Source organism: Formica exsecta, unplaced genomic scaffold (genome assembly GCF_003651465.1).
Source record: "Formica exsecta isolate Colony F162 unplaced genomic scaffold, ASM365146v1 scaffold362, whole genome shotgun sequence".
NCBI classification, from domain to species: Eukaryota; Metazoa; Arthropoda; class Insecta; order Hymenoptera; family Formicidae; genus Formica; species Formica exsecta.
Genome location: NW_021850867.1, coordinates 993,431 through 1,005,860, shown reverse-complemented (window position 1 = coordinate 1,005,860; position 12,430 = coordinate 993,431). Strand labels below are relative to the sequence as shown.

Sequence of the window (12,430 nt, the reverse complement as noted above, 5' to 3'; positions counted from 1 at the left end):
CACATCGATCAGTGTCTAGGGATTTTTATTACACTAGGCAATTGACCAATCAGAGAGTTCTATGTCAAGTTGTAATAAAGTTTATATATCACAGTCTATATATCCAATGTCTATGGAAAAACAGTATAATTTCATATTTCATTCTGCTCGTATCTCGTGCCTCGTATTTTGTGTGCCGTTAAAATTTAGTAATAGTGATAAGACTTTGGACGTAACACACATAAAATTCCAGATTAGACTTAGGGTTTTAAAATTGTATGAAATTTGAAGAAAATGAATCGTCATCCAAATACCGACTACAAAAGTCGCAATGAACCACAAGTTGAATTGGAGAGTCAATTTATTTTGCGACTGCCACCGGTATATTTCTTATATTTTGATAAATTTGTTTTTTCAATTTTATGTAGATGTAATTGAAAATCAAAGATTATAAGTAATAAATTGTTTTTTTTTTTTAAGGAACCCGCTCGAGTACTGAGAGAAACATTACGTAGCAGTTTACCTTTAAAAGACAGGTTGATGATAAAATTAGAAAATGACATGCGTTATGGTGAAGTCAGATTTGACCACTGGCTACTCCATACTAAGGTTAATCTTATTATTATCATACATTATTCGATTGAAATTACTAAAATATAATTTGTACGTGAATATAGATTTGTTTGTATAACAAAGTTCTCATTTAGGTTGTAGATCTACCGACAATAGTGGAATCTTTAAAAACAATCGATAACAAAAGCTTTTATAAAACTGCCGATATATGCCAGGTAAGATGAAAGAATATTACAATCTCACATGAAGGTAAAACATTTTATATTGCATTTTATAATGCTTTTTCTGTGATATTTCTCAGATGCTGATATGTAAAGAAGAGGACGATCATACTGCAACAGATGAAGAATCTCCTGTTAAGCAAAAGAAAAAAGATCCAAACAAAGTTGATAAAAAATTTCTTTGGCCTCATGGTATAACACCACCTGCTAAAAATGTAAGACGTAGGAGATTTAGAAAAACTTTGAAGAAGAAATATGTAGAAGCACCTGAAATCGAGAAGGAAGTTAAACGTTTATTGCGAGAGGACAATGACGCTGTTAATGTTAAGTGGGAAGTAATATGTGAGGATGAAGATCAGTCAAAACCTAGTAAAGTATCGTCATCTGGCACAGTTAAGACTAAACGGGAAAATATTAACGGGAACACATCTCAGAGTCTGGATGTTGGTGAGTGATGGTTTAAATATTGTTTATAAAAAATATAAAAATTGGTTTTCTACATTATAATTTATGTTCCAGCTGAACACGACATATTTGGTGAAGCTGTGAGCGATAGCGAAGACGACGATGAAGAGGCAAACATAAATGTGATGGAACTAGATGAAAATAGCCATCTTACGGCAGATAGTAGAGTTTCAGACTCGAATTCTATGCAAGCTGCATATTCTGAAAGATCAAGTAACAATGCGACGACGAGCAGTGGATTAGTTACTGAATTTAGTAAAGAAATGTTTCAAAACGATAACAATGGTGATGCGGAAACCGAAAAACAACAGGATGATGCTACTTCGGCAAAAACTTCAAAATTGGAGCAATTTCACGCGGAATATATTATTTCGGATAATTACACGGAATCACCACAAGTATCCATATCTAAAGGTAATTTTAAATAAGTATTACATGGATCTATGAGGACAATATAAATCTTCAACTTTTATTTGTCTGAAAAAAAATCTAGATTCACGTCTTGCTACTCTTCACGCGGAATTGGCGGAACTACGGCAAAGAAGACAACAGCAAGAGATTGAAATAGCTAATATTGAAAATGTCAAACTGAGACAACGGTTCCAGGAGATCTTAGATAACTTGTTAACCCAAGAAATGCAAAAAGTACAAGAGGTATAATGAAAATAATACATGTATATATTTAATTACATTTAATTACTTGTTCTGACTTGTAAATATATATATATATTTTTTTTTATATTTCAGATACAAGATCTAGAACTGGAATAGGAAATGTATATAGCACAATTATATTAATATCATATAAATCATTGTTATAAACTTTGTGTTTAAAAATATAAACTATTTTGTTATTCTTTTTCTTAATAATTATAAATCATAATTATAATGTAATTATGTACTCATTGTGTATATAATTGAAATATATAAACTTACTAATTATAGCTTATACTTTAATAAATAATATTGTTCACACAATATTCTGTGTGAAAATAATAGAAAGAATTGTAATCTTTTTAGGAATTTAATGATATATACTCTTTAAAATATATGTACATATTTATTATGACTCCTATTAATAATATATTTTGTAATATACAGTTTTTAAAATAAAGTGCGGAGAAAAATAAAAGCTACAAACACTTTTTTATAAAACTTGTTTTCAACAACAATTGTTATATAAGTTCACGAAGATAAATATTTTCTGCCGTACAACTGTGCCTTCTTCTCAAATCCTACAGACTTAATAGGAGTATTTAATTTGTAGAATGGATTCATAGAGTACTGAAATAGAGGAGTATATCGATATAAAAATCTTTCCAATAAAACTATAGCAGAGTATACGCGTAATAATTAAATGAGTTGAATAAATCTCCAATATCATAGAAGCGACAATTACCTTTATATAAGTTTCATACATTTCATTGAAGAAATTTTTAATCCCATCCTCATTCTTGCTATCATGCACCATGACAAATCGAATGTGAGTCGCTGTCACGAAAGCGCTGACAAACCATTGATTAAACTTATCCACGACTTTCAGATGCATATTCGTCGTTTTCCACGTATGCTCGTCCACAAGGTCGAGCGCCGCATGAGCGATGAACTGATTTAAATGCGAATGATCCTCTTTCTATAAAAAAAAAGAAGACAATACGAATAAATAGGAAAATCAAATCGAAGACATAATCTTTAAAGCGAACTAACCTTCGCGTCCTCTCTCTTTCCGGCATTATTGAATTCTATTTCGAATAATGGATTGTCGGCGTGGCCGACAATCGCGAAGTAATAATTGGCAGTCATTTCGCGAGCGACAATTAATCACGTGTTATTCGCACCATAATACGATGACTTTTCCATCAATCAAAAACAACATATGTACATACTATATATTGCATTACGATATTGGTTGTGTTCGGAAAGCACGCTTACGCTCTAAAAGCGTCGTTCTATCTTTGTTATTTACTGAAAGCTGAACAGGGACAGAGCACGCTCATAGCGCTAAAAGCATGCTCCCCGAACACACCCATTCGTCGGATCGCTGTTTTTGACAACGCCTGTACATGCGAGTCGCACGTGAGTAGTTCTCTTCTGTCATCGATCACCGTCTTCGTCTAAGTCTGATCTGTGGAAAATAACAGAATACCAGCGCGAATTCGCGAAAAAATATAGGATCACAACCGCGCGACGACAAAGAGGAATATGATACTGACAGGCGTGTAATCTCTTTCGGTGCTATAATGAAGAGATTGCGCGTCGCGTCGCGTCGCATCGCGCGATACGACACGCACACACGCATCATTTTGGACGCCGTATCGCCGTCACCACCTCCGACGCTTCCTCCCCTGAACGAGCGATACGGAATGTTATCGGCCGCATATTAGCAGTAAGTCGTGAGTCGGAATGGAGACGTCGGCCTTGGTAATAGGATCCTTTCGAATCGGTACGTACCACACACACATACACACAAAATATGTATACATATATATATACAAGACTCGCCGCGAGAGACGTGCATTGCTGATCCTTATCTACTCAACGCATGCCAGAGTGCCTTTTGTGTGTTTGTTCATGTATCGTTTTTGTAAAAAATTTCGCGGAGTGATGTTATCATTGAAATCCTTCCAGAATTCCGCGAAGAAATACGGTCGGCCGCTGTTTAACAGACCTATGGATACACACATTAATTTCTTAATCTATAATTGATCTCCGAACTGATGACAAATCAATTTCAGCGCATCCGGCATATTCGATAGAATAAACACGATTGAATACATAATAAGAAGGATATATGTGCGTGCCGGATGCATCTAAAGTGCATATTAAGTTTTCCGCGCGATTTTCACACGATAGCGAGATACAATAAGCATCCTGGCATTATCACTGATAAATAACGGTTTATGAATGAGATTATCCAATGCGCATAATGCAAAGTTAGATGAGATTTGTACAAACACAAATTATGCTTTAAAATTGAAAACATTATTTATTTTATAACTGGAAACTCACAGATTGTCAGTTAAATAATTTTGATAAGAAAAACAACTTGTAAGATTTAAGTGATAATAGATAAGAAATAAGAGATAAAAAAGTGACTATCACAAAATAAATTTTGTTTCATGCATTGCTTCTATGTATTCAGCTTAACTTTTGCCATCTCTTTCTTAATATATATTTCTAATATATTTTTTAAGGAAAGGCAATGTCACTATAAATTATTTTATGAGTATTGGATAAAAATAATTTTGTATCAAATATATATACCACATTACACACTTATTATTTTTTATGTTTTATCTCGATGTAATTATTAGGTTGTATAATAATAGGCTACACAGATGTTTTCATATTTTCTATGTTGATTATTCACAAACGCATGATCATGTATGCCAATGCCTTTATTATAAATTGCTTGCACACTTGGATTTAACATTTCATATATCTCATTGTCAGCAGTATGCAAACAGTGCAGACAGTGCAAACAGTAAAGCAAGCAGTAAACTAGCAATAAGGAGATCAAAGGCTGGATGATAATGTCTTGCTAAAAATCATTTGCTGTGAGTTGTTTATACACCTTAGAGAAATATCTAAAATAAATTTTGTTATTATTTACAATTGTATTGTTATTGTACAAATGATATTATTTTCAAGTGGCTTTATTGCTTTTTACCAGACTATCCATCTAACGATATGCTTCTTTGTATTTTCAAAATTGTTTTGATTTCAGATCTCTGAATCAAAGAATTTGCAGTATATCAAATAATAAAGATTTATTGGTATTACCAATTTTTCTTGACTAAAGATAAAATGAGAATGTGTGTTATAAAGATTATTTATTTCTTGTGATGAACAAGCTTAATATATATGAGCTTAAAATATGGCCTTGAAGAAGTGTATTATCTTATCACAACATTCCATTTATCAAGTATGTATTTGAGTTGTAAAATATTGAATAAATTTATATTATAAATTTTTACGCAAAAATTATTAAGATATTGAATATTGAATTCGCCGCTTGATATAACATTGATGTTAAATGAAAGATTATCAATATATAAATATAATAGGCTAATTTTTCCTAAGTTTTCATGACTTTATTATAGATAATCATAAAACATTGATATTAATAGATAAAGATAATATATATAAATATTGTATTTCAAATATTTTCAATATTTGTTATATTCTACATAAATAATTAATGCAAGACTCTTCTCTCTATATCAAATTAATCACAAATGCTAATTGTATGCGTTTAATATTTTAGGGAGCAGTAATAAAATATCAGTAATATCATGCATTTTTTTTACAAGTCAAAATGGATGCAAAGGAAACCGTAATTCATACTGAAATATTCGTAGCATTATTGAGTTAAATCGCGATTTGTATTATATATCATGGTGCAGCAGTGGCTTCCCAATTTTGATGGTAAGTGAAGAGAAGACGTCTAATTTTATTTAAAAATCGAAATAGGAACCATGCTTTGTATTTTTTATTTACATTAATATTGCAAAATTAATCCATACTAAGATATTACAATTTCTTTAATTAATTATTTATAATGTAAAATACAAACGTGATTAGTATAACAAACACTATACATAACAAATACTGTATATTTGAATTACAAATGTGGAAATTTCTTAAAACAAAACAAGACTTATAATAATTTACATAGATAAACTTGTGTATATACTCATTTTTCTTGTCTATATAATAACAAAAGAGAATTATTTTTGTTTAGAATATGACAATACACATGTAATTGTTTAATGAGATTATTAAAGTTAAAAGATGATAGAATTTTTCACATATTTATTATATATTCTTCATATTCATATAGTATCCTAAAATTAAAATTTTAGAATATTAAAACATGAAAAATGTTCAGAGATATTAACAATGGAACAGATCTATTTATGATTATATTAATTTGTAGTTTGTAAATCTTCGAATCCAATTTGAAAATATAACTTGATAGTTCATAATCAGTTTTATGCACAGGTGGTCGTAGTGGACGGCGTTTTATACTAACACTCGCTGCTGGAATAGCTTTTGGCTTTCTATCGGCATGTTTGCTTATTACATCCACAAGAGATGTACCGCACATTTTCAGGTGGATGCCAAGTAGTTCTGGTCTTTCTAGAGATCCTCATCATTATTCAGAACTGGAGTCAGAGGTTAGTGTATCTATGCATACAGAATATTATATTTCGTATTTCAAATAAAATTTTCAAGAAATTGCTTCACATCATTTCATATAAAATCATCCAGTAAAATATAAATTTGTTGCATAACACATTTCAATTGATTTTTTCAATATGACAAACATCGATTTTCACAAATTTCTATAATCATTAAAAATTGAATATCTACGAAAATTAAAAATAAAAATTAGAGATTTAGATAAAACTGACTTCTTGTTAAAAAAAAAAATTCTGGTTAAAGTCATTGAATTATAGAGCTTAATTTCAAAAACTCAGGTTGTAATTAGACTAAATTTGATAGTTATGTAAAATATAGTCTATATTTTAAAAATAGTTTAAGAATATATATTTTTTTTAATATTTAATTTTTTTAGTTTTATAGATATCCAAATTTCTGTAAAATATGTGGAAATTGGCCAATTTTTAAAAAATGACTGAATCGGAAAACTAAATGAGGAAAAATGTTTGAAAATATTTTTTTTTAACTGTAGAAACATCTGTGTGAACAGAATTTATCATCATGTGATTGTGTATGGAACTTTTATATATTGATTTCTTGATTGTCTCTGATCCAATAGATCGGTCCTGAAACAGAAGTGAAATTTCATGGTGAAGATGAAGATTTTCACAAAGGAGAAGATAGGATAGCTCAGGATATGGCGAACAAAGTGCGTGTCCTTTGTTGGATTATGACCGGTCCAAAGAATCATCAGAGTAAGGCTCGTCATGTGAAAGCGACGTGGGGAAAACGCTGTAACATACTTTTATTCATGAGTTCTGCGGAAGGTATAACATTTTAAAAAATTACAGGAAAAAAAGTTGTAATATAAGCAACGAGCTTACGACAATATATGTCGTTTATTTTCAGACGCTAACTTACCTACTGTAGTTCTGCCAGTAAAGGAAGGTAGAGATAATCTATGGGCGAAAACCAAAGAAGCGTTTAAATACGCTTACGAAAAGTACAAAGACAAAGTAGATTGGTTCATGAAAGCTGATGATGATACGTAAGTATTTTTCGCTTGCAACATATGTATATGTATGTGTAACTTTTATCTTCAATATATAATCACAAATGTAGAACAATAATTCTTTATTGGCATTTTTGATATTAATAACCAAAACGGATGTGGGATGTATACTGAAAAAATTTAGAAAAAATAGGTAAATTAGAAAAAAGATGGAAGATGACGTATAAAGTTTCAGTCATTAGTTTTTCAAAGTATATTACATCAATAACAACATGTTTTTTTATAATTCTCATTGAGATTTTTACATTTATATTGAGATTATTTTATATGCATTAATAAACTAAAGAGACAAAAAAAGGGAGGAGGCAAAACTGAAGTCCAGAGAAAGAGAGAGAGAGAGAGAGAGCTATTGTGCATCTACTTGTATGCGCATATTATGTTTTAATTTACACAATTATAATATAAAATTAAAGAAATTATACTACTATATATTATGACATGTGTATGTGCAATCGCAAATCAATTTTTAAATCTGTTTGCAGGTATGTAGTAGTGGAAAATCTGCGATATATGTTATCATCTTACAATCCAAACTCGTCATTATATTTTGGCTGTAGATTTAAACCTTTTGTGAAGCAAGGCTACATGAGCGGTGGTGCAGGATACGTACTTAGTAAGGAAGGTTTACGTAAATTTGTGGAAGTGGGTTTACCCGATAAAACCAAATGTCGACCGGATAATGGTGGCGCGGAGGATGTCGAGATGGGAAAATGTCTTGAAAAGATAGGCGTACGAGCGATGGACACTAGAGATCCTCACGGACGGGGTAGATTCTTTCCATTCGTGCCAGAGCATCATTTGATACCCAATCATGTGGACAAGAACTTCTGGTATTGGAAGTATATCTATTATGATACCAAGGATGGCTTAAACTGCTGTTCGGATAGCGCGGTTTCATTTCACTACGTGTCACCGAACATGATGTACGTTCTCGAGTATCTGATTTACCACCTGAGACCGTATGGCATCAATCATGGCCTGGAAAAACCATCCATGGATCGACCGTCAACGTTGACCGAATACTAGTCCGTACACTGTCGTAAATAGATAATAAGATTCTTTGTTTTATACACGATACTAGTCCATTCGAGCCAACGATACGAGTGTAATATGTTCTCAGAGGAAAAAAAGTGTGATATATTGTACTTCTTAGATAAATGAACTCTTTATATACGTATCTATGTTAGTTGGGGGATGCTATAGAGCCATAAAGGATATAACTATAGCACAGAATGAAAGGGGAAGGAAATATATACTGCAAGCACAATAGATTCCTTCAGGGAAATCGTAGTTTTGTTGGTCCTTATAACATTGTCACTTTTTAAATTTATAAGATATTAGATATGACAAGAATTTTTTTCATGGCCATAAGCGCATCTTGAACAAAAAAATATATATATAATTATATATAAAGTTAATCTGCACAGAAAGAAAACAAGTTTTGTTTTATTAACAATGTATACGTTACTGAAGATGCCCAATTTTATTTTCTGTGTGTGTTCTCTTCAATTAAATACTTTTATATTCCTTTTATATATCATGATATTGCGAATGTATAAGCGTAGCACTGTTAGCGCATATATATATGACACCAAAAGAGTACACGAGTCCGGAAAATCTAGTGATACGAATAATTTCACATGTCTGGCATGTGAAAAATCTTCAGTCAATTTGATTCCTAGTCTAATTATGTATGCTCGATATTTTTCTCACTTATACATGAGCGAAAAATGTTTTTCGTCTTATAAATTTCTACTGTGCTTGCAACATACATAATTTTTTCAGGCGCTGCAAATTAAAAAAAAATCACGTATATAATTATATATATATACACATAAAACTGTATTTCGTAATATTAATATAATAATGGTAATAATAATTTTAATAATAATAATAATCCCAATAATGACGTACTACCCAGTAATAAATACTATAGATACAGAGTGAGTGTGGGTGTGTGAGTAAATTAATGAATTAATTAGGGAGTTAGGGGTTCTATGTACAAGTCATATTTGTACTATGCGACTGACGCAATTGGCCACCGTGGCTCCACTCAGACGCGCCCCACATTCCTCTCTCTCTCTCTCTCTCTTCGTGTCTTTTCTTTTTTTTCATTCAGAGTTAAATTGGAGGAAAAAACAATCACTGCGTAATTGGCTCGTTCTTTCTTTCTCACTCTCTCGCTTGCTCTCTCTTTCTCTCTCTCTCTCATTCTCGCCTTATCCCTCTCTTTCATTCTCAATTATCTAATCTCGGCGATGTCTCACTTCATAAATTATTTAAAAACAATATTTTACACTATAATGTATGTATAATATATAGAGGTCACCTAATTCGAATAAAATTTGTCAAACAGCATCGAAAAATTGCGCTAACGGGTCCAGGAAACATGATAACAGCGACCCAGTACCGCGCGAGCATAATATAATATTATAATTATCATACTTATCTCACATCGGGGGCTTATACGAGGCATCGTTTATAAAAAAGAAGTCCACCTTTCTTTTTCTTTTTTATATCATCTATAAAATTAAAAAACAACGTAATATCATTTATATTACTTCATCGTCATTAATAATAAAAGCTTTGTACAAAATTTAATTTACAATTAAAAACTTTTGGTTATGTAATTTTTCTAGAGAGATTCTGATTTGTAATTCAACTATCTATCAATAGAGAGGCAATCGATAATCATTTTCTTATTATGCACTCTCTTTTTCAACTTCTCTCTCTCTCTCTCTCCCTCTCTTTCATACTTTTCTTTCGTTCTCTCTTTCTTTCTCTCTCTTCCATTTCCATTCTCTCTTCTCTCCTGTCTTTCTTTCTCGCAACATCTCTCATCACTTGCATTCTCATTTTTCTGTAATACGTTCGTTTCTATCATTCAAGTTCCATATTTGCTTTCATTGGCAATAATCGTACAGAACACGCATTTCTCTTATGAAATACGAGATACGATCGTAAACACAAAGTACAATCTATTTCGCCTGTTATATAATAGAAAAATGGTAAAGAGAGTCGCGTACGCGCGCTGTATTTCGTTTCCATTGGGTTTTGAATTTTTCAACCATTGCATTCATCGTGTTATCTTGTGTGTATGTGTGTGTCGTGTTAATTATATTCCGAGTAAAAAAGGTTCTCGGTTCTCTTTACATATGGTCGAGAAGGATCGTACTCTGTACCTAGACACAATCTCTTTCTCTCTAAATACCTAACTAACGTAGTATAGGTATAGGTAAAAGGGCATAGGAAATCAGTTGCTCTCGTAAAGCCCCGAGTGACGATATAATAAGGAGTGCGTGAGAGAGGTGCACATACTGCACTACAACGGGAGAGGGTGTGGGTCAGACGAGAGCTGCCGTCGCATGATAGAGATGCATGAGCGCCTGCACGTGTACTGGTAAGCAGGACAATCGGTCCTTGGTGTTCGCATCCAACGCGAGCCACGACAGTGCGTTATATCCTTCCAACACGTACCTATCAATCATGGTAAATTGTTCGATAATAACAATTCGTCGCAAGCTCCTTTAACAAATGTCTAGAAAACGGAAATTGTGAATATATATGTAATCGCGAATACAAACCTAAGCACGTCGGTGGTGTATTGCGAGTCCAACGGATGAGCAGTGGGTGCGCTTTGTTGCTGAAGTAAATCGTCACTGTTTTGTTGTATCGCGGGACTGTGCAGATGTAACGCATTTTTCAAAAATACCGGACAGACGTTCTCAAGGTGAGGACAAGCTGCCCAGAACCATGGTGGCATTCGTCCCGTTGGCGCAGTCGATACTAGATAGCCAAGAGCGAGAGGTTGTTGCAAAAGGGTGCCAACTTCTTCCGTTTGTTCAGCTATCGCTATCTAAAGATGACCAAAGTTTGCATATTATTTTACATCGACATAGCAATAGCAGACTTAATCGAAAAGAAAATAATCTTTAACAACTTATTGGGTTTTTAAATTAATTATTGATTCCTGTATATTTTTTAAAATTTTTATCTGGGTACTAACATATACGAGAGAAATTATGGATAATAACATAAAAGTGCAATTACTAATATTTTAATACATTAAAATTGTTCAAAACATGAAATAAACATTATTAATTATATGAATTTAAAATACGAAGATTAATAATAAACTTTTAGAAAAATTTTATACGTTAATTTATATTATATTTATCCACATTGTTGTCTAGATTCTACAAAGGAAAAGAAATTTGGAAAATTTAAGATTTGAAAAAACGAAACATTTTTGTTCTGAAAATATATCAATGCGTAAATGGTGAAAGAACTGATAATTTTGTCCTTTTTTTAACACTATAGTGTTTCGCATTATAAAGACTTTTTCTCTTAGACTTACCCTTGGCGTATTACTGCACGGAAAGGGACTACCAGGACCATCGTGATTGCCTAAGCCCGATCCACCACCATCCCCTCCGTGCGGTGATCCTTCGGGACGATGCGGACTTCCGTTCGGGCTTTGTCCACCGCCTGCACCCGGTTCAGGCCATACATTGAATATATCGTTAAAATCTCCCATCCCTTCCATACCCTCTGGCATATCATCATTTAGAGCGGAGAACAATTCGTCATCTCCTAATTCGGGTACGTTATGTTGCTCTTGAAATGCTGTCTGCGATGACTGAAACAATACATGAAATTTTCCAATTTTTAACATATCTCTTTTTGTAATTAAGTTTTAAATTACAATTCTATCTAAAGTTTATTAAAAATTAATTGATAAATGATTTTATCACCTATTTGGTCCTTTATAACTTGGTTTTCAAAAAATCATCCATTTTCAAAATCGCTTTGATATTTTTATAAAAGAAATATCAATTTAATATTAGCCAAAAATTTTGTAGTTAAAAAAATATTCTTAGCGAAAACATTTTATAAGAGAGTAAATTGTGTGGACATATATAATTGAACTTCTTTACCTGGGTGGTAGCTGATG

The 12,430-nt window shown here is 32.3% G+C and overlaps 4 protein-coding genes across 22 annotated transcripts in view; 2 read left to right on the top strand and 2 right to left on the bottom strand.

The window, feature by feature from the left end:
• Nucleotides 1-103: 103 nt before the first annotated feature.
• On the top strand, nucleotides 104-2,371 carry LOC115238913 (transcription initiation factor TFIID subunit 7). The gene is made up of 7 exons (XM_029813079.1): nucleotides 104-360; nucleotides 460-588; nucleotides 687-767; nucleotides 854-1,220; nucleotides 1,293-1,652; nucleotides 1,732-1,892; nucleotides 1,986-2,371. The coding sequence occupies exons 1-7, from the start codon at nucleotides 274-276 to the stop codon at nucleotides 2,007-2,009; spliced, it is 1,209 nt and encodes a 402-aa protein (XP_029668939.1). The 5' UTR covers nucleotides 104-273; the 3' UTR covers nucleotides 2,010-2,371.
• On the bottom strand, nucleotides 2,252-3,134 carry LOC115238917 (probable trafficking protein particle complex subunit 2). The gene is made up of 3 exons (XM_029813101.1): nucleotides 2,946-3,134; nucleotides 2,638-2,871; nucleotides 2,252-2,522 (listed from the first exon to the last, which is right to left on the bottom strand). The coding sequence occupies exons 1-3, from the start codon at nucleotides 3,039-3,041 to the stop codon at nucleotides 2,424-2,426; spliced, it is 429 nt and encodes a 142-aa protein (XP_029668961.1). The 5' UTR covers nucleotides 3,042-3,134; the 3' UTR covers nucleotides 2,252-2,423.
• A 163-nt stretch (nucleotides 3,135-3,297) lies between these two features.
• LOC115238914 (glycoprotein-N-acetylgalactosamine 3-beta-galactosyltransferase 1) lies at nucleotides 3,298-9,286 on the top strand. 16 transcript variants are annotated; one of them, XM_029813092.1, is made up of 8 exons: nucleotides 3,298-3,681; nucleotides 4,695-4,795; nucleotides 4,966-5,163; nucleotides 5,552-5,666; nucleotides 6,243-6,418; nucleotides 7,024-7,231; nucleotides 7,314-7,452; nucleotides 7,959-9,286. In XM_029813092.1, the coding sequence occupies exons 4-8, from the start codon at nucleotides 5,636-5,638 to the stop codon at nucleotides 8,500-8,502; spliced, it is 1,098 nt and encodes a 365-aa protein (XP_029668952.1). In that variant the 5' UTR covers nucleotides 3,298-3,681; nucleotides 4,695-4,795; nucleotides 4,966-5,163; nucleotides 5,552-5,635; the 3' UTR covers nucleotides 8,503-9,286. The 16 variants fall into 16 exon arrangements, with proteins under 16 accessions (XP_029668952.1, XP_029668947.1, XP_029668955.1 ...); XM_029813087.1 differs by having other exon boundaries at nucleotides 5,506-5,666; XM_029813094.1 differs by having other exon boundaries at nucleotides 3,543-3,681; nucleotides 4,692-4,795.
• A 12-nt stretch (nucleotides 9,287-9,298) lies between these two features.
• LOC115238910 (mediator of RNA polymerase II transcription subunit 13-like) overlaps nucleotides 9,299-12,430 on the bottom strand; it is a 32,316-nt gene continuing 29,184 nt past the window's right edge. For all 4 annotated transcript variants that reach the window (XM_029813076.1, XM_029813074.1, XM_029813077.1 and 1 more), the window contains 4 exons: nucleotides 12,414-12,430; nucleotides 11,834-12,115; nucleotides 11,061-11,332; nucleotides 9,299-10,953 (listed from right to left, as the gene is read on the bottom strand). The exon at nucleotides 12,414-12,430 is cut by the window's right edge and continues 1 nt beyond it. In XM_029813076.1, the coding sequence (XP_029668936.1) occupies nucleotides 10,821-10,953; nucleotides 11,061-11,332; nucleotides 11,834-12,115; nucleotides 12,414-12,430 (704 nt within the window). In that variant the 3' untranslated portion in view covers nucleotides 9,299-10,820. The remainder of the gene's footprint in view (nucleotides 10,954-11,060; nucleotides 11,333-11,833; nucleotides 12,116-12,413) is intronic.